Here is a 22,198-nt window from a genome sequence, read left to right on the forward strand (position 1 = left end):
CCCGCTTCTGATTTGAAAGGCAGGAGGAGTACTTTCCTCCCAAAACGTTGAGTCACACGGTCGTAAAATTGGTTGTGAAAAGCCTCTTGCCTCCCAGCTCAGCTGCAGGGGTGCGATGCCTTGTGCAACCTCCCGGTTTTGCGGGGGACGGCCGGGGGAGGAGGGAGGACACCCTGTTACACAAAACAGAAGTGATGGTGTCGGTTGCTCGGCTCCTTTTTAACTGATTCTCTTCCACCACCCCCCCCCCCCGAGAGTTGGAAATGACGAGAGCGGGGAGCACGAAGACACCCCGGGGGTGGTGCAGATGCACGGAGGGAGGGGACGCGGGGGGGGGGGCGCGTCCCCTCCCTCCGTGCATCTGCATCCCCCCCCCGCCCTTTCTTTGCCCCGTGCAAACACAAAATTTAGGCTCTGACAGACCCAAAATCCCCGTCGCCGTCCCGGTGGGGCGGCCCCGCTCCGGCGGGGCGGTCGGAGGCGAAGGGCGGCTCTTCCTCTGCAAACTTTCCTTTTCCCCTCCCTCGCCGCCTCTTTCCCTCCTCTCCTCTCCTCCCTGCCCCTCCCGGCTCCCCGACGGCGATGGCTGAGAGGCCGGGGAGCACCGGGGGAGCACCGCTGCCCTCCTGGTCCTTGCCCGGTCCCCGCGGCCGCTCCCAAAGCGACATCTCTTCCTTCTCCTCCTTCCGGAGAAGCTGCCTGCTCCGGTCCAACGTGGGCGGTTCAGGTAAGGGGGAGGGAGGGGAGGGTCCTTGTGTCTGAGCCCCCTGAGCCGAGCTGAACTGGAGAATTTGGGAAAAGACATCCTCCTCCACACCCTGCCCTGCCCTCCCAGACCTGTGACTGTCTTCTCTCGGTGGCTTTACGTGGTGCTTGATCTACCCCGTGAGATGATGTTCGTCAAGTTCCTGGCTTTTCATACCTGTGTTCTCAGGTTTAAATGAACCCCAGTAGAGTCGTGGGTACCCACCCATTCGCCGAAGCATGTCTGACTGCAAGGGCAGAAAAGCCCCTGGAAGGCTTCAGGGTGTATTGCGGGGCCATCAAAACTCCTCGTCCTGCCGCTTCACACATTATGCTTCAGTTGCATGTTAGGATTTTACTTCATGCACTTATATTACCTTCAGGTTTACATTAACAGGTGAGACAAAAAAAATGTGTGAGTCAGTATCCCACCGTCCTCCTTACCTCCTTACCACCTGGTGGAGGTAACCACTGCAAGTGCACAGGGGATGATTTGGGGGTGGAAGCTGGCCCTTGGGGACAGAGTAGGCTTCCTCCAGGATTCGGAGTAACTTTGCTGTGTAAAATGAGAGGAAGTGAGGGTCCTAGTTCACAGTGCAGGTATTTGAAAGTGGCCAAAGTAAAATAAATGCATACTCAGTTAGGCTATTCTTTACTCAGGCTGTTTCCTGAGGTCGGGTATTAAGGAAAATGAAATTCTGGTCTCCATACTGCTGAGCACATTTTGAAAATGTGTGCTCGCCCAGTTGCAAATCAGCTCTGCTCTATTAACTAAAACAAGACTGTAGGCACATACATCCCTTGCAATGTAGGTATTTTGGATGCACTTGTATACTCTACTGCACAGAGGTACCTATGAACCACAAAGCCATCAGGGAAGCTCCTGAGTGCACTGAGGGACCTCCTCTGCTGCAGCACTGGTAGGACAGCGCAGTGCATGATCGGGTTTGCAATGGACCACAATGTCCTCTTATGTTTGTTCCTCAGGGAGTGTTAAGATAAAGCAGACCATTTGCTTGGGGGAGCTCAAATATACGGCTATGCCTGCCTGATGAGGAGAGAGGGAGTGAAAACTTGCTTAGCCACATAGGAGCAAGTAGATTCAGCTTGTGCGGCCAGAGGCTGCAAGCAAAAACAACTCTACGTGCCATTTTCTGCATCATTTTCTGCTCAACCTTTTTCCCTGTCTACTTAAAAGTTACGTTGAAGGACATTTGGGACAGGGAGGAGAGAGGAGTTTGCAGTGGTTTGTCCAAATCAGAAAGGACTACTTTCAGGTGTAAGGTGTATTTCAGCACCGTCTGGAAGAGCGCTGCATGACTTGATGCCCTACGACTTGATGTGTACACAAGATGCCTTAACCTGGATGCAGAGGGGTCGCCACAGAGGTTCACAAGATTGAGACTATGTCAATGTTAGACTATGTTGTTGTTAGCTTAACTTCAAAGACTACTAACAATGAGCTGGGTTCATTACAAGAGGCTGGCAAATCCAGTAGAGGTAAAATGATGGTGTTTTTGAAAATGTGTTGTTATTTGTAGTTTCTTACACACAAAATTTAGGCCTCCCTGTTGCCCTACTTGATTTTTTTGTTTTAATTTTGAGGATGTGCTTCCTGCCAGCAAGGGACAAGAGTTGCTTTCTCTGGTTTTTATTTTTTTGACATCTTTTCTTTCATCCTGTATTTTCTCCATTGCTGCTTCCTGTATTTTTTTTCCGGCTGCTCACTGGGCACAACAAAAATACTTACATGCTGCACACAACTGTTGATTCCCTCTTTAAAAAGGAAAGTATACATTAAAGATGCAAAGCTGTTTAATTTTTAATGTGGTGGTTAGAGAATTGTTTTTATACTGAGATGCCATTAAAATAACCTGTTTTTTCATTCCCCCACTAACCTGGGGAACAACCGTAATGGGGACAGAAACGTGAAGCACTTAGAGAAACAATATGAGCCTTATTATTATTTTTGCTTCTACCTCTTTCTCTAGCTGTACCATCTGATTAATTTAAAGTAGGTCACTCATTTACATCAGGTGTTACCTGTGCTTCAGCTGCTCCATTTAGAAGAGACAATTTGCATTATAAATAACCTGCAAAATGTTTACTTACTGCCTGTTCTTGGAGTGATTCACTTGCAGCTGTTGAAGTCACAAGTTGCAGTTTCTGTTGCATATTTGTCTTTGTTTTCTAGATCCCAACGCCAGTTGTGCTGAGAAGACGATGTTGTCTCCTCACATTCCATCAGTGATGGGTTGGTACCCCAATAGACAGTTCGCACTGTCGTTTATTTTACCACCTCCTGATCTACCATTCTCAATGCAGGATCTGTTAAGAGGCAATATTTGTAGAGACCCTTCTAGCTAAGGGAAATATAATAGCCTTTCTAAAAGCAGCTTTGGCAGTGGCTCATAAAATGCATCTGTTTGTTATTCTAAATCAGTACTGTATGTATGCTACTGTATGAGGCTGGTCCTGTGGTCCCCGTGTTTCTGCTGCCTGTGCTTTCCTACCCCCACTCCTTCCTCTGCTATTATCATATGCTGAAAGTAGCAACTTCCTGGTACCGCTTTGCAGCATCTCGCTTCATCAGCTGTCGTCCAGTTTGTGAGGACAGTATCTTTTCAGGTTTTTTCTTCTTCTTAAAGCTGTCCTTTTCTTTTACGGTTAGTGGTAGAAGATTGCTTCATTTCCTTCTCTGTCACCTCACTCATCGTTGTATCAGGCCTTTACCTTCCAACTCTTTCTTTACTGCCGGTGAACCCTGGGAGGAATAAGGTGATCCTCATCATGAGTAAGGGTGGCACGATCTAGACTTTTGATTTAGACTCTGAAAAAGTGCAATGTCAGTGAAGTTCAGAGCCTCTGTGGCAGGCATAGCCTGTGCATCCCTTCAACATTGTGGTACGCCCCACCTGACAACTGGTTAGTTTGTCAGAGCATCTCTAGGAGATTGGTGAAGGAAAAAATATTCTCCTAAAATTTCAGAGCAGCACCAGAGCCACTCCAAGAATGCTGCTTGAATTACATACCTTTAAGCAGCCTTCCACGTTTAGTAACTAAATTTAAACCCACCTTAAAGGTGGATCAAGTTAGCCAAGTTTCTTGATTTGCCCAGCATAGATGGGGACCGAACTGCATTTGAAATAAAGAACCTGTTCAAGTGCTTTCCCAGAACTTCTCCAAAATCTAGATTTGGTGGCCATAGGGTTGAGGGCAGCCCTCAGCGTGAGCGGTGAGCCACGGGGTGCAGGGTGGAGGGGAGGCTGCCGTTTCATATCAGCCGCCTTTGTGCTCCGGTTGTGACGCGGAGCCGGCGGTTCTGTTCGTGATGGCTCTCAGGCACCAACCTCAGCTACTGCAGTGCACGTTCTTTATCTGCATGTCCACGTAGATAGTTTTCAGTTTGCTGTCTTTTTAGTGTTGTGGTTTTTGCTATACAGCCTTGCATTTTGTTCCGAAGGTGATGAGGTTTGTGGTGAGGTACATCTTGGTGAAAAGGGAACTTTACTGCTCAAACCAGAAGTCAAAAAACCACCCATTTCTCCACTCTGGGATTGACACTGTCATATTGTTGCAGTTCCTCTTGAGGTCTTGCTCTTTAGCAAGAAGTAGAAGTTTCAGATAATTTGTTCCACTGCTAAGAAGCGCACCTTTCGGCTAGAGAGGTGAGCTCCTCACACATGTTTCCATTCCTTTCATGCTTTTTTCCATGCCTTTCTGATGACAGATGAAAAAAAAACTACCTGAGAATTCAGACAGCGATTTATCGATACCTCAGGCTATACCCCAAATGTTGGGTTGCAGCAGAGAGTGAAAGGCTGAGTGCAAATGATAGTCCTGCCTCAAAACTTGTACATCCCAGGATTATTTGGGGAATTTTTGGCTAGCAAACTGGTCCTTTGCAGGTTAATTTATTCAAAGTGATAACGAGTAACAGCGACGATTCCATCTGCTGCTGATCCCAGAACAGGGTGGGTGAAAGGATGGCTTAAAATCACCCACTGAAGTGAAGAATTAGGGAAGATTTCATGTAGTGATCAGTGGCTGATGTTGGGTGGGAAAAAAACTGATGATTTTTGGACTTATTGGAGATTTTCATGATTAGAGTGCTCCATTTTGCAAACTTAATAAATGTCAGATTCTCTTCTCAAAGGACAAACTTTCTGGCTGATGCAAAGGAAATGAAATGTTTTTGATACCTGGAGATATTTGAGCATCTAGAAAGAGTGAAACCCAAAAAACTCTTACTCTAGAGATTGACTTGACTATCTGGGGGCTTGGAACCTAGGGGAAAAGATAAATTTTGGCTAGGTAGGCAGGTAGCTCTTAAGGTTTGCCTATATCTCCCTCTGCACTTGTACTCGTATTTCCCAAAATGGCTACAGATTCCAGATTCTTGGATCCAATTTCCATATACACCAAACAAGACTCCTACCAAGGTCTATGGGAGTTGAGTTCAGTGTTTGTGAAGAAGACATCAGATATGCTTTGGGAGGGCGGTTAGAAAGATGGTGTTTTTCAGTCATCAGATCGGGGTGCGGGGGGAGCAGCCTCATGATGTGAAAGAACACTCGTAACTAAAGCAGCTGGTTTTGGTACATTATATGAAAATATGGGAGTTACGGGAAAACATGATGCTCCATTGTATTCAAGCAGGACTTATTTGCAACGTAAATCAAAGTACAGAACTTTGCAACAAGCCCAAGGCTTGAGGTAGAAACCTATAGTAGAAGTTAAGACAAATCATCGTTGTTGGGCATTTAGAAACTAAACTTAACATGGCTGTCCCTAAGTCCACATTAATATTTTTCCATCAATTTGAAAATTTGAACAATCAGAAAGAGGCAGCAACCATAACCATATGAAATTTGACATATGCTTACAGAATTTAAGCATCTACCTCTTCTTAATAATCTGGACACACACTTAGACCATCATCCTATAATGTTAAATCTCATTCCAGTCATCCTTAGATGTAACTTGTAGTTTCAGAAATGTGCTGAGGAAAAACCCAGGAATCATTTTGTACTGCATACATTGTTAAAGTTTAAGTCTGCCTGAAAACTGGATTAGATTAGATTAGATGAGCGTGCAGGGAAGAAGCATGTGCCAGAATATAGTCAGCCATTTCTAATATGAGTTTATACTGTAATGCATACGAAATAAGAATCTGCCTGTTTCATGCTGGACTAAAAGATACCGTTCCACAGAACTCTTGCAGAATAACTGGGGTAGGTTCTTGGTATTAGCCCAGGCTGATTAAGTGTGAAAGGGGGAACACTGGGAACACAACTACAAACCATGTATACTATGTGTCATTTACACATGACCCAGCTTCTGGGGCAGCAACTTTACAATCAAGTATTCCGACTTGGGTTCAGGCTTAAAAAAAAAAGGATTTTCGAAACGTGGTAATAATCGTCCTGGTTGGCTAAGTAGAAATTGGACTGCAAACATTCGCAGCGTAGCATTTAATGGGTATTTTGCATCAACTAATCAGTAGCTGACTGTGGGATCTGTTCAGCGTTTCGCTACTGTGTGTGTTTTAGTTTCTCAAGGCCCTTTGGCATTTAGCACTTCCTGCTGGTGTGTGGCTTCTAGCAAGTAACCATTTAGTATCAGACCGCACGTCAAGTATGAAGCCTGAAGAAGGGATCTGAAGAGTAGCTGAAGAGGACTTTTTATTCCTTCTCTTGCTGAATGTAAACAACTTGTTCTGAAAAAGCATTTGTTTTGGTTTTAAAACCTAAACGTTTCATCAGTCAAATCCATCGTTAGCATAAATCATTTCTCTTTCTTCTCTTTTTGCCGTTATTTCCTGAAAAAGCAGGCACTATTTAAGGTCAAAGGGCTGGGGGTAGTTGGTAGGTTTTTTAAAGATTGGTGAAGAATTTACATTTTTATTTATTTTTGCTTTTTGAAGTCAGAGTCTTTTCAGTGCCAGAAAGTCTGTAGGATTTCAGTTTTCAATAACACCAGTATTAGTTTCGCTTCTGAATTTTTAGTAGTTCTCATTGAATATGCTTTAGCATAAGGCAAAGATATCTTCAGTGGTAATCTTTTCTTTTTTTTTTTTTTTCTTTTTTTTCCCCTAGTATTTTACCTAGCATTTTGCTATTTTTAACAGATGCAGAAGCTAGTTTTTCTCAGACACAAACCAAGTGGCACAAAAGGAAAAATATCTAGAAGAAAATAGAAAATCCTGGCTTCAGTGTTCAAAGTTCAATCACTTTTCACTTTATCTTTGAAACTGTCAGTCTTAAAACCCACCACAACAAGGGATGCTCTTGCTTTCCGTTCATGTGGAAAGGACTGCGATCTTCCTGAAATACAAGCAGAGTTTGTAGGCAATCAATGCGGCGGTGAGCTGAGAAAACTTGCTCCCCATCATGCCGTTTTGATGCAGAATTGGACTTTTAATATGTTGTGTTGTATAAATTCTATGACTGCCTTTAGTATTGTTAGGATTTTTGAGTTTTAAAAGGCTGAAGCAGTGAAATATTAGTAAATTATATGAGTATCAAGTACTTGGGCTCAGAAGTGTTGGCACTGCTTTGATATAGCCTGAAGCTTCAAAGCTGCTACGCTTTGCAAGTCTGCCATGCTCTCAGGTAGAGGACTTTACAATGAAGTGGAGCTAAAAAGCAGCTTAAATCACTGCATGCTTTGGTGGTAAGACACTTTCTTACCCTCTCCCTTCTCTCTCATGTTTCTTATATATTTCTGGCACATTCTGGATTGCCTTTCCCATTTCTCATGTTGTTGTTACAACCGCTTGGCCACATGCGGAGAAATACAGGGCCGAACAGCGGGGGGCTGGGAGGGCAATGTGGAAGAGGAAGCCTTCTACCGGAGGTGGCAACGTGGTGACTCTTCACATGCTAAAATACTGTGTGTAAATGGCTTCTCTTCGAAATAATGATCATGTTTTTCACTAAATGTCTCATTTTTCAGAAAATGTAGCATTTAATGGTTATTTTTAATTAAACATGTATTTTACAGCTTGCCCTACATTTTTTAACATTTGCATAATTTACAGTATCAAGAAGAAGAACTTGTTTGGGGAGAGTGGACTCCTATTAAAAGCAGTTACTTTTTCTTCCCCTTCAACTTCAGACATGACTTCAGTCTCGCACACAAACAGCGTTGGCTCCCACTTGGGGAATTTGGCCAGTTGCACAGTACCACACACTATTCCTGTTAGCAGGATGCATCAGTCAGTAGCTCAGTTTTGGCACCTTTACCCAAGTCATTCCTATCCAAACTATACTGGAAATAAAAGGCGCTCATCTCTTTCTTCCTTTCACCTTCTCCCCACTCTTTCACTCCCCTCTCCCCTACTAGCTTCTTTTCTATCTTCTTCACAGCTTTCAATAAATCCCATTTATATCGTGTTGATAGACTACATACCACTTCTGATGATCCTCTGTCTAGGTCTGGCTGTGTCTGTGTTAGTTCTGACCTGCCCACTCAAGTCTGATGCACTCCAGTGCTTCCCAGATGTTGGAGGCTCTTTGACCCCGGAGACTGAGATGTGAATGGACTAGGAATCTGCAAACATTAAGTTTATTTTCTGGCTGTCACAGGGAGATAAAGGTCAGAATTTGTACAGGCAGAGCAGAGATTCGTTCAGTTTTAGGAATTCATGGGGAAGGGAAAAAAAGACCTCCTAAAAATTGAAAAAAGAGGGTTGCTGAATCTTAGGAATGGAGGAGAAGTGCTTCAGAGCCTTTTTCAGATAAAGCTTGGCACAGTAGTGAGGATCAGGAAAAGGCTGAAGTCTGGCACAATCCCTACATTATTTAAAGTTGTTAAGTTAGCTAAAGTTTCTTTGAATACAAATGTATCCTGACAAAATAAGAGTTTTGTGAAAATCCACTTTTTTGTAGAAACAATCCTGATTTCAGGCACATTTCTGCATTTTCAGGAGAAATATCTGACAAAATTTGAAAATGGCAAATTGTCATTTCAAAAAATTAGTCTAAGGGTTTTAGAATTTTTCATCATATGAAAATTTGATATGGGAGGTTTTTTTCTTCTGGTTTGGGGAGCAGGAATAGGAACGAAGGCAGCAGAGAAGTGTCAGAATTTCCCTGGCACAGAAATGTGGTTATTCTAAGGGACCCCATTCGCCTATACAGGGCAAGTGTAACCACTGCCACTTTACTTTGCCATGGCTAAATCCTTGGATATCAAATTCTTTAAAGGTTCAAATGCCTTCTTGAAAGACTAAGGATGTATAAGGAAGTATTTCATGGAACCAGGCCCTAAAGAGCACGTTGAGCAAAGCTCCCCCTCCAGAGCACGTGTGTTTGCTTTTTCTGTTTTTGGGGGAGAATCACAGCTTTTAAGGTACATCTGTGACTAATATATACATAGTACTCAAGAAAATTACAGGCACCAAGTAGAATTGGTGTTGAGGTATTGTTTTGTATCAGCTACAAGCACAGTAAAGAGGGGGTTGCGCTGCATTTGTAGTTGAATGTGTCCTAATTGCAGGTCGCCTTTGTGTTCAAACACAGGCAGCTATATTTAAACTTTGTGAGTGAAAGGATAATTAGCAGTCCTCTGCTTGCCACTTTTTAATTTCCTCTGTTACCCAGTGTCAGGGCTGACAGTTAATGTTAGTAGTTTAAACTACCGATGAAACTGTGAACTTTTTATCTGAAAAAAGATGAGCGCTGCCAAAGCGCAGCATGAAAAGTCAGTGTCTACAAGACATAATTCTGATCTTTTTTCTGATTAACAGAAGTTTTGGCAAGCTCAGAAGGGTTGGATTTGAAGTAAGTCGTTTTACTTACACAGCCAGAGCAAGTGTAATCCATCGGGGACCGGCGGACATCCCAAGTCATGATATGAACTGCTCTGGCCCCAAGGATGAAGCATGGAATGCTGCTTTCGTTACTATAGGGGCTATAGGCACCTCTGTCTGTGTTTCTCTGAGTAGACTCTCAACTCTGTATCCTTAGGAGTGAGCCGAGAGGGAGAGTTACAGCTCCCCAGGGGCACGGCATCTTTCTTCCAGCCTTTTGACTTTTGAGCCCTGAACATTTTAAAAAAATAATGGTGTCCTCCTGTTATGCCTTGCTGCAACAAAACTGAATGGCAATATTTCACACCGTGTTTATTTTAGTGAATAGCAAATCCAAAAAATATGCTGCCACCCTGCTATTTAAGTCTTTGGAAACACATCTGCTATGAATTTTGCCTTATTCTTTGGAAGTTGAGATAAACAATGGCTTTTGATCTGCAAATAGCAAAAATCATTTTGGGGAAAGATTTCCAAAGGATTGATGCAGTAATTTTCAGAGCTTTCTCTTATTTATATAGTCAACTTGGGATTTGTCCAATGGGATCTTCACAAGGTGAACTAGCAAATGTATATGTGATTTTGTAGGGGATTTTGGCTCAGAAGCCAACAGTGCCCATTTCACTCTGTGGTATGGAGGTTTATCACTGGGCACATGGTACATGAGCGCGTTGTACTACAGCTTGTGCATTTGGTGGGCTATCAGAAACAGCATCTGAAAGCTGTACCCTTGCAGTGCAGAATCTGCCAGACCTGGAGGGAAACAGCAGAGTGAATGACTTCGTTTCAGCTATAGGGGTGAAGGACTTTGGGCTGAGCTTGGGGCTCCGGCCAGGCTGCCTGCCCTTTTTTGGCTCAGTGTCAAAGAGCTCTCCTGATCATCACCAGACCCTGGAAGAAAGTTCCTTCCCTTGCAGCTTCCATGAGGACAAATAAAGCCTTTCACTCGGTGCCTGCCGCAGAGGCAGCTTTGCAGATTTGCCCATCCTTGGGTGAGGGAAGGTGGCACGCTATCTCGAAAGAGCAAGGTAATTGCCTAATAGCAAGTTAGGTGTTACTTTGAAATCACTCTTAACTCAGGCCGGGTTAAGTAAAATGCAAATGAAAGCACTTTTTTACAATGTCTAAAATAACGCAGCTGCCAGTCTTTTAAAAAGAGAAAGGAAACATCGCCGATAGAGCAAGTGCTGGCAAGATGTCTGTAACCAGTCTGCCGAATTCAGGGGGAAAAAGACCCATCAGGCTTAGTCTTGGTGTCAGCAGTTTACGTAAAGATTTTCTTTACTTATTTGCGTATGTCTTCTATGAAGTTTGTAATTGTCTGTTTTGGATGGTTTTGCACTTTGGTGGAGTTGTTGTCATTTATTAAAATTAGAAATCATTTATTGCAAGCAACACACAAATTGGTATCGCGTAAATTCCTGACGAGTGAAAGTAACTCGATGGAGCACACAGCTTTTGCAACTTTATTGCATTGTTGTGTAAAGTCTGTGGGGAAAAAGATATTTGTTCCAGTAGTTCTAGGCCAAGATTGGAAAAGTGCTACAAGCACGGGAGGGGACATGTGTGAAGGAGGTTTCTTGGGAGTGAGATTTATTGGGCTGGGGAATAGTCTCCCAGGAGGAACAGTGAAAGCTACCCTGCTGGAAGCACTTAAAATCAGAGCTGGAAGTGCACTAAAAAGTATGTGAAAAGAGCCATTCTGCAGTGGCAATGAGCAGGGTCTTCTGCAGTTGTGGGTTTTTTTATTTTTCTGTGTTTAGGCCAAGTCAGGAATGACACTGGGGGGCACAGGACTGAGCATACAAGCCATGCACCTGCACCAGACACGCTGAGCTAAGGAGATGAAGATGGATCTTGCTTTTTGGCTGGACGGAAGAGCCACATCTATGTCCCCCCATCTGTGGCAGAGGGAAAGCAGAGGGAAGTGAAAGAGATGGGAAGGAATTCTCCCAAGCAGCAAAGAAATAACTGACAATAAGATAAGTGAAATGAAGGGGCAAAACCAAAGGAAATTCTCCCTCAGTATTTTGAATACTCCCTCCCTCCCTCTCTTTTACTCTAGGCTTAAGATAAATGTATACTTAGATGAATTTGGATCAATGTTTAGAATATTTAGATGAATTCTAGGCAACAGGGTCTTGACAGTCAGAAGCCCATCGAATAAACAAGTTTCATCTGCCTTCTAAGCCCATTGCTATTTTTAAAGAATGATATCAGGGAGATTTTAAGTCAGGCACTAATTAGTAAAGTGAATTCTAATACTTATTAGAACTCCATACTTCTGCTCCAGTGAATTTGTCTCAGTTTAATATACGCCATAGAGGAAATAAATCCCGGAAAACTAAACTTCATGCATATGATGTATGAAGTAAATGAGATTTGATCCAAAATGCTTTTATACAAACATTGATTATCATAATAATGGGAGAGAGGGGAAAAAAAAATCCAGAAAGAGCTCTGTAAATGGCAAACATGCATCTCTCTCAGATTCAGGATTAGATGCTTCAAATTATGCACATTTATAAGAAGGACCTGAGTTTTAAAAATACATGCAAATGATTTCTGATTCTAATCCTTTTAAGTGTCAATAAAAGCTATCAAAATATGCACACTTTTCAGTAGTCCTAATCTCCATTTGTTAATGGGAGCTTAGTCATTTTGAAACAGAGTTGTTGCGGGAGTGGCTTTCATGTTTTGAGGCAATTTGGGATCACTGTGAAAGTGATTCGGCCAGTGTAATAATTGTACCAGGGAGAAATCAGAAGCCGGGTTCAGTGGCATTTGGTAGATGCCAGATGTCTCTGGGATTCACTCTGACACTGAAGATTCCTGCAGTAAAGGCTGCACCTAGGGAACCGAAATTCCTTGCTTGTCTTCTAATGGAATATCTTCCCTCCGTGCTGCCCTGAGGGATGTAATGTCCCAAAGTGGATTGCTCTGAGCCCAGGAATTTCTGTAACAGCATGAACATTGGCTGAGTCGTGTGGATAGCGGGCATTGAAATACTCTGCCATAGAACCGCAGGGCAGTTTTTAGTAGGTTTCCGTATTTCATACGTAAAATTGCAGTATGGGTTCTTCTGTTGAGAATCCATGACATGCAAGGAATAAGAGCATATCAGGTATGCCCTGTCCGTAGGCATTGATAGGTTCTTGGGTATGGTGGTGTGTGCATATATGACAAAATAACTAACCACCTTCAGTTCAGTCCAGTTCATTTAAATGACGTTTTTCCAAACCACTGAAATATAAGCATCTAGCTATCAGACTGGTGGAGCCTTGCTTTCTCTGCCAGAAAATACAGGTAGACAGTCAAAGGTAAGGAAGGAACCAACTGGTGGCTATCGGGCATCTCCAAGAGAAAGGCTGAAGGCTGAAGGCTGGCTGCATGGACCCTCGCTCTGAACGGGGAAGCAGGTTTTGGTCACTGTGCTTTGAGATTGCCACGGAAGGAGAAAGGACTGGGCACCCCTTCCTTTCCCCCTCCAGTCTGTGATGACATTTTTCCTCCCATTTCAGTGTATTTGGTGTAGTGTTAGCAGATAATACAGACATTTTGATCCGTCAGCAAATGCACTGGCTTTGAGAAAAAGGAGGAGACCCAGCACTTTTAGTGGAGCGAGCATTCTTCAGCAGAGCATGCAACTCGGGCTATGCCAGCGTGGCAGCGTGGCCCAGCCAAGCCATCGCTGTGGCTGCAACCCACCCCAGCTTCACCTTCAGCTGCTGTGCAGCCCTCTTCTTCTAAACACAGCGGCACACTGCCTCTGAAGTCTAATGCAGTGTTTCTGGGCTTGTGATTTCATTGTGACTTTCCAGTGTTTAATACTGTTTTGGTTTGGCTCTTACAGTCACATTCTCAGTTGTTGTTTTTTTCAATGGCTGCTGGGCTTCTTTGGTGTTGAAAACTTCTGAAAACATGATCCTGCCATGCCCAGGTATTCAGAAATTAGGAGAAAGAGAAAAAGACAGAGAAGTTTATTGGTTTTTTTTTTAATTTTAAATGAAGTTATAATACGCTTTCTATGTCATCCTCATGTTTCTGGAGGCCTGATTCATGTACACTTGTGGCTGACAATGCTGCTATTGACCTCAGAAGGCTTTGGCTCAGGCTGAAATACATCACCGCAGCTTTTATCCCAGGAAGGCCTCTTCACAACACTTTACAAAGATGAGGTGACCTGAAGTTCAATATCACAGTCCTCTGGAAGGCAAATGTCCCTTTGGGACCAGACTAGGTTTTTTTCAGTTCCAGCCTCTTAAGAAAATCCTGATGTAAGCAGGTGTAAGATGCATTAACACGTTTTTTGATTGCCCAGGCTCAATAATAATCCAAATAAATGTGAGGTTGTTTTCCACAGGAAATTAAACAAGGAGCAAGTAGAAAGTATCTACAGCAATTTCATAGCAGGTAACGTTACAGAGTGACTTCTACCTTTTTCCTGTGAAAGCCCTATGAAGGTACGCTTGATGACGTGAGGGTCTCCAGGCAGCCTGGCTTCACACGAGAGGGTCTCCTCGTGGGAGGAGAGCTCTGCCTGGGCTCCTTGTTACTTAGGTAAGGACAGGAAGAGGGGGGGATTGTCCGAGATGCACAGAGTTACTCCAACCTCTTCTGCCACTATGTGGGAGTGAGGAGCATGTTCGCTCTTCTTCTCTGACGTGAGGGATATTAATTACCTCCTTCCATTCAGCTAGTCCTTTTGTTATGGTATCAAAAGGAGGGGAAAAAGTAGACTCGGATAGCAAAGGAAAATGGAGAGAGTTTAAAATGTGAAAGATCCCCAACAGAAACAGAAGCAATTCCTCATTCCAATTTTTGAGAGTTCTTTGGTAATCCCAGTGTTATGTCCACAAACAGAGCAAATGATTTTTTTATCTAGAAAAATCAGTTGATTCTGCTCTGGCTCTTCCACTTTATCTCCAGCAAACCACTTTTTGGCTCTGCTCCCTTGATTCCTGTTCAGTAGAAAATCTTACTCTCCAGATCTTTTGCACTGCAATGCCCACCAAGTGTGAGAAGAGTGGGGATGCTCTCCACCTAGCATCAACTACTGCAGGAGCCCATCTACCTGTGGTGGCCAGCAGAGCTGACATGCTGGACCCTTACCAGCTCCAGCTCTGCCCTGACATGGAGATGAGGAAAATTGTCTATGGGTTGGGATTTTCCAACAGGTCCATGAAGGAGCCTAAAAACACAGACTATGCAACAGAAAACAGCAAATGAGTAGGCTGATGGCATTAAACAATTTGTTTGCATTATAGTAAATTCTTGAAGAGAGTCTAACTCATGTGAGTAATCTTTTTTTTTTTTTCCCATGCAAAGAACATATAAGGTAACGGAGCTTTCTTTTGCCTTTGTTCATGGTATTTCCAGTCCTATAAGGCCCAAGAGCTTAGGTAGTCTTCCTGCTGCAGGAGGAGGAAAATGGAAAAAAGTTGGAAAAGTCAAGCTTTTTGGCTTTTGTGAGGATGCTCAGGTTTATCGGTACACGGTCGAAATGGGATGTTTTGCCCAGCCATAAAGTAGGATTAACCCCCTTGTAGCTCATGTTTTGTTACCTCTTACTTACTCTAGTTATTTTTGGTAGGACTTCAGAGCTAAGAGCATCCTTACGATTGCTGCAGCATCTGGCCTCGTCACCACTAAAACAGCTTCCCCTGAGCCCAGCAATATGCCTTATGCCGTATGCTCCCAACTGCCCCCGCGGTCTTCTGACCCATTTGCTGCACCTCCCGTTACCTATCACCTCCACACATTTGTTTAGGTGCCTTAACCTCTCCAGCTGCCCAGCTGACTGCCAGGGGACTGCTGGGGGAAAATCCCAGCGGTGGGCGAGAGGTTTTGTATCTCAGGAAGATGCTGCCGTGTGAGGCTGATACACTAGGTGGGGCGGTTGTTATGCTGATCAGCAAAAACGCGTCTCTCTGGTGCCGGATTTCTGCCTGGATCGCCCACCTGCTCACAGACGAGAGGATTTTAAATATAGGCTTGTTTATATGAAGTGAGCAGCCCTCCTGCATGAGTTGGTAGATTGCCCTGAGCTGGTTTTGGCTGGGTTCTGCTCCTTCCCGGATGAAGTCATGGCAGAGTCATCATTATTTGCAGTGTCTTTAAATGCAAACTCAGCTGTCTTTAAAAGCTAGGGATGGGATGGCATGGCAGCATTTTAAATTTCCTGAAGGTCCCCCCCCCTTTTTTTTTTTTTAATCCATAAAATGTATATTTACGTAACACAAAATGTTATTATCAGCCATTGCTCTTCCCTCAGCCAAGGTAATGCTGCAAGCTTGACATTATCTGTTGTACTGGTGAAATTGGATCTCCTCGTAGTATTGATTCTGCTGTACTTCGGTCGGGGCATGCGGGTTTTGTATTGATCTGTCAAAGAAACTGCTGAGGAGCAGGTGAGCGAGATCTGTTGTCTGTGTCACTTGGGAACTAATAGAAGCTCTTATTCTTTGCCAGCAGCCTGATGCACACCTGGACATTGGTTCGTTATGGGAGAAGTCGGCTTTAATTAGAGCCAGGTTTTCCAGGATTTGTACAGAGTGCTTTGACCCTGGTCCACAGCAAGTTTGTAAAGGCAGACTCTCAGGCTGAGTTGTTAATTTATTATGTAGTCTTCTGAAAAAGAAACCATTAAAATAATTGGACTAAAATTTTGTAGGTGAACCTGAAGTAGTCTTTTCTAAAACAAAATTCAATGGAATCTATAAAATGTGTTCAGAAATACATAGCTAGACCTCCATTGGCGTTGTGCATTGAAGTAGGTATTGCTTACCCTGATGTTTTCCTGGCCTGCTAGAGATACAGATTTGATGTGTGCAGCTCTAAGGGCAGATGCAGAATCCCTTGACTGGTCTGAAAGATCCTGAAAACAGGAATTCCTTCTCCCAGCCTGAAAACTCCAGCATTAGAAAGGCTTTCCCCAGAAGCCTGAAAGAGAGACATCGCTCATTCTTTCCGACCTCAAAACAATTTTATGGCAGGAAAAAACTTTTGTTTTCCTTTTTTCTTTCTTTATTCTTGGAGGAGGAGGGTTTGGCTAGATTTTTGCTTTTAGACTGTATTTCACGAAACACACCCCAGTAACGTTAAGTGGTTCATACACAATTGATAAGTATCAAAGATAACGTCAAAGCGTTCATGTATGCTAGTAGGTGCACAAGAGAAAATTTTTTCTATATGAAATAATAAAAGTTTAGACACTAGATATATGACTAAAAGTAAGCTAAAGCAGTTTTCCCATGTCATATCCTGCAAATGAAACATGAAAAGAACACTCTTACTAAATTATCAAAACACTTCTCAATTATTTATTCAATACTGCCTGAAATGATCATGAAAAGTGACTCAGTGAAAAATGACTGTGTCATTTTATAAATGTAATCCGTGTCCTGTAAAATTGTAGTGTTAAAGTAGTACAAACAAAACCAGAAATCCAGTAAATTACAGCTGTAAGTTCTAGCCACCTCCCACATAGATGTGCAGACGAATATAATGGGGAGGAGGGAAGAAAAAAAAGGGCCCTTACGATAGCTCGTATTAGCCAGGTCCCAGCCGAGTACAAGCCCCTAGCAGTCATACTCCGCCAGCAACCCCCAAGCAGCCATTGCAGCACCTGCAAGACTAAGGAGCCAAAGGTCCCTCACCCCACAGCACCCACAAGAAATGCTTCGTGTGTTTCAGCCCGGGTGGCTCAAGGATATCCAGGGCTGCTGCAGACTTTCTGAAAGCTTTGGGGCAGGCTGTGTTGCTAGTGCAGTGTGGTGGAAGATCTTCGCATCCTCCTCTGGGGGAGGAGGCACGGTACAGTGCCATCCAGGTCTCGAAATGTGTAGTTGAAAATATCCTTATGTCAGGATGAAAAGCATAGTTGGTTTTTTTACCAATTTGAAAATTATGCACTAACCTATTTTGGATTCAGATACAACATTGACCTAAAGATGCAATAAATAAGGTGGCCTTCTTCACTGCTTGTCACAGCCTTAGGACAATGTAGTATCTGAATGCTTCCTTTTAGGTTAACTGTTCAGAATGCTTCCAAAGTGGTTTAGTTCTTGATTTGGACATAAAAGCCTGTGAGAGATGTACAGCAGAGAATCTGCATGTTCTGGCTAAGCATATTACAAGGTTTGCCTATTGCACTTGACTTTTCTTTCATAAAATAGAAATGTGATCGTTAAATCTGTAGTAGGAGAGTCTCTTTGTCGACTACTGTAGTTCAAAAATTGATGTCATTTGCTTAGTTATCTTGAAACATCATCTTTTTCCAAAAGAAGCAAGACAAAATTAATATAAAGTCACTAAAAATGTAATGTTATAAGACTTGTGCAGAGAACAACTAGGCTGATTTCTCACACGGATAGGCATTGGCAGGATTATTCCTTTAATTTATGTGGGCTCATTGAAACGTGGGGCCAGCACAATCCTCTTTTTAGATCAACTTCATCTCTGCCGTGTCATCTTGTAAACCACATGACAGCAGTTTGAGAGCATGTACCTCCTTAACTGATTTTTATTTGTGCTCATCATAACCACTTCACTTAACGTTGTTTTCTCCTCCTGTATTTGCTGGGCGTTCTTGTGCTTAGTTTGTAGGGTTCCACCATCCCTGACAGCCCTCACTCAGCCCAGCAGCTGCCTCGGCCTGGATTGTCCACGCCACATGTGGAAGAAGCTTCTTCCTCTTGGTGTAGCAACATAACCCTTGTTTTGGAAGTCCCTTTCCTGGGGTCGGCTGGCAGGGGGTGGAGGTGGGCTGGCCGGAGGGGACGAGTGAGTGTACCATGCTGTCTCCTCTGCCTCCATCCCTGAAAGCCAAACAGGAAAATGGATTTCCTGGATCTGTGTTATCGTTTCCATGTCGGGTTTCCCAGAGCAAGCCATGGTCATGCTGGCAGAGCTGCAGCAGAGCACCCCGCTGCACGGCAGGGGAGCGGAGCTTGCTGCATGGGCCCAGGGCACTGCCCCGGTGGATGACCTTGGCTCTTTGGGAGGGTGGTTTGCAAATCAGCGTTGCTTGACAGTGTCCTGGTCTCAGTGTGGTGTTTTATAAGAAAAGGTGGGGACCAGTTAGACTAAAATTCATCCCAGGAAGCTTCCAGAATGAGTTATGTTGTGGCAAGTACTCAGAAGACAATAAAGTCAGTAACTAAATAACAGCAAATGTGTGGTAAATTCCTTTGATTTTCTACTTTTGGAGGGCTAAGTTGCCTAGTGATGAAAAACACTAGATGCATCTTGATTTGATATATCTTGACAAAAGAGACTGTTCCGCAGGACTGTGTTTTAGACATAAGCTAAGGAAACATGGCCTAGATGTAATCTGCATGAAGTGGGTGTAAAACAGTTTGATAAAATGCTCTCAAAAATATTTATCAGTAGTTTTCTGTCAGACTAAAAGGGCATCTCAAGCAGGATCTTGCAGGGGGCAGTCCTTGGCCCAGTTCTACTCAATACTTCAGTTTTTATTTGAATGCAGGATTACAGAATACCCTTGCAAAATTTGCAACTATTACCAAGCCAGGAAAGTTGCAAGCACTTGGGAGGACAGCACTGGGAATCAAAACGGTCTTCACAAATTAAAGCAAAAGTCTTCACAAATACAGCTTTCTGTCAATTGGTCTGGTTTTCATATAGCCACGGCACACAAAGAAAGAATTCTTGAAATCCAGGTAAAATTCCAAAGCACTTGAGAGGTTAATCACTGTCAAGTAATTTATGCCTAATGCTAAGGTTTTGTAAGGATTTAAAATAAAGATGTTTGAAAAAATGCTTTGGAGAAATACTGAAGCTACCACATAGAAACATACCATTTCAAATTTTCACCAAAATGCTTGGAGTTTGGGGGTTGTCAGACTTGAAGACTGCGGCCTGAGAGGGCAAGTAGAGAGCAGAAGGTTTGGGAGGTTAAGACTGCATAAGATTGTGCCGTATACCCACACTGCTAAACTGAAAGCAAATTAGAGGAAGGGAATTATCGAAAGACAGCATGCCTGTGCTTGGAAAAAAAAAGATGGAAAATGGGGAATAAAAGAGGAAACAATCTTTACCGTAATCCCATTGTCCATGCTGACCGCAGTGACAAAAGAAAAAGATATCAGCAGTGAAATAATTAGCTATTTCAAATTCATTACATTTTAATAATTCAAACACTTTTAATAATGCAGGTAAAAAGAATATTTCAAATATATTTTTGTCAGGGTCCTTCTATAATATTCTCTTCCTCATTGAAGTGAAGAAGCTTATACTTCTCACCACCCTGCAACGTAAAGAGAAGGGCAACATAGCTCTAAAATACCTAACCGCCTTTTGTAACAGCTTTAATGAGCTTTTTCATATTGCTCTCAAGAGGGCAGCTTTCCCTGCATTTCTAAATATGCTCTCTGGGCAAATTCAAGCAGCATGTTCCTGATGAAATTTTGTTATTTTTAGAAATAAATGAAGCAGGATACATCATTTCCCCTCCTACACCTTTGTTGATGCTTTAATATAAAGACCTGTGTTCAGAAGTTAATTACAGCATCCTAGATTGCACACCAAATAGGCACTGCAACTGCAAGTGGGTGCTATTGTAAAGGGAAAAGAAAAGGAACAATGCCATAAAAACGTCGATTTGGAGTTCTTTTTACGTCTGATTACCACCCCGGGAAAACAGTGCTGACTTGTTTGCCACAAAAGGGATTAAACTGCCTCCCATGACACCCTGGGAATGGATGCCCAGGTGAAAGGCATGTTACAATAAACAGAGTATTTTGGGTAATAGCTAAGGAAGGAAAGAAATATCACAAACCAACTTGTCATGCGTATTTGGTTGGCCCCTTTTTGGACTTTTATGCAATGTTATATGCTGTTTCACTTCGGAGGAGAAATTGAGAATAGAAACAGGAATGTCTTTGATTTCTTCATCTGTTTGTACACCAAGTAATATTTCCCTGAAGACAGCGGGAGTCAAACAAGAGGGCGTAAGTCCATTGCCTGCGGCTCAGTCTTTTTCAGCTGGCGTTTGGTCCTTAGTTTTTTCTTGGGATGTTTTTCCAGAGTTTCCCTGGCTTCATTGTTGCCTCCTCAGTCAAATTCTCTGGTCTTTCTGCCCTTCTTCCCCAGATATGCATGCTTCTGAGCAAAGCATCCAAGCAATTTGAACCGGATTTATAACATGTTGAGTTCATCATAATACATCTCTCAGCAGTGGAAGTTTTTCTGTTGCATTAACAGTAGTTTACCCTCTGGCTCCGTGCTGGAGTGGAGCACTCTTACAGTTTTGAGTCTGAATGAAAAGTTCCAGCTGCTGAATGATCAGCGTTACTACTTGAAAGGACTCTGGGCTTTCATTTTTCTTCTGCTATACTGTGGTCTAATGAAAGTACAGTCTATGGTGACACAGTTGCATCCTGAGCTGGAAAATATTTACCTTGTCTGTTCATTCAGCACAAGCAAACTCTCTCTAATGCATATTTTCCCAACACCTGCATATGGCACATCTCCAGCTTGCCAATTTGTCTCATGGGCTTTGCTGATAGCAGTTCGGCTCTCTGTTTGTCACACACATTTTGCAGTTAAGTTGTGGCAAACATATTCGTTATCAAATCACAATAAAAATAACTAATGCTGATAACTAGCCTCTTTCAGGGCAAATAGATATTTTATAAGAATTAAAATATACCTGTACTTTCATTACCTTTGAGGTGCATTTGAACATCTGTTTTGTTGCTGGTTTTAGAAAATCATCATTGAGTCCAGGAAGGCTGGACGTTCTTCAAGAAGGAAGTCTTAAAGGCGCAGGAGCGGGCTGTCCCCATGTGCCGTAAGAAGAACGGGCGGGGAAGGCGACCGGCCTGGCTGAACGGGGAGCTCTGGCTGGGCCTCAGGAAAAAAAGGAGAGTTTATCACTTGTGGAAGAAGGGGCAGGCAACTCAAGAAGAGTACAGGGATCTCGTTAGGTCGTGCAGAGGGGAAATTAGAAAGGCAAAAGCCCAGCTAGAACTCAACCTGGCCACTGTCGTGAGAGACAACAAAAAATGTTTTTACAAGTATATTAATGACAAAAGGAGAGCCAAGGAGAATCTCCATCCTTTATTGGATGCGGGTGGGAACGTTGCCACCAAGGACGAGGATAAGGCTGAGGTACTCAACGCTTTCTTTGCCTCAATCTTTAATAGTCAGAGCAGTTATCCTCAGGGTACTCAGCCCCCTGAGCTGGAAGACAGGGACGGCGACCAGGATAAACCCCCCATAATCCAAGAGGAAGCAGTTAACGACCTGCTATGCCACCTGGACGCTCACAAGTCTATGGGGCCTGATGGGATCCACCCGAGGGTACCGAGGCAGCTGGCGGAGGAGCTTGCCAAGCCGCTCTCCATCATTTACCAGCAGTCCTGGTTAACTGGGGAGGTCCTGGACGACTGGAGGCTGCCGCTGTGACGCCCATCTACAAGAAGGGCCGGAAGGAGGATCTGGGGAACTACAGGCCGGTCGGCCTGACCTCGGTGCCGGGGAAGATCATGGAGCGGTTGGTTTTGAGGGGGCTCACAAGCCATGTCCGGGACAACCAGGGGATCAGGCCCAGCCAGCACGGGTTCATGGAAGGCAGGTCCTGCTTGACCAGCCTGATCTCCTTCTATGACCAGGTGA

The 22,198-nt window shown here is 43.5% G+C and overlaps 1 protein-coding gene across 2 annotated transcripts in view; it reads left to right on the forward strand.

The window, feature by feature from the left end:
• Positions 1–328: 328 nt before the first annotated feature.
• PHACTR2 (phosphatase and actin regulator 2) overlaps positions 329–22,198 on the forward strand; it is a 144,972-nt gene continuing 123,102 nt past the window's right edge. The window contains exon 1 of one of the 2 annotated variants that reach the window (XM_075146022.1): positions 329–727. In XM_075146022.1, the coding sequence (XP_075002123.1) occupies positions 583–727 (145 nt within the window). In that variant the 5' untranslated portion in view covers positions 329–582. The remainder of the gene's footprint in view (positions 728–22,198) is intronic. The other variant, XM_075146023.1, reaches the window with a different exon arrangement.

Source organism: Calonectris borealis, chromosome 3, assembly GCF_964195595.1.
Source record: "Calonectris borealis chromosome 3, bCalBor7.hap1.2, whole genome shotgun sequence".
Lineage (NCBI taxonomy): Eukaryota > Metazoa > Chordata > Aves > Procellariiformes > Procellariidae > Calonectris > Calonectris borealis.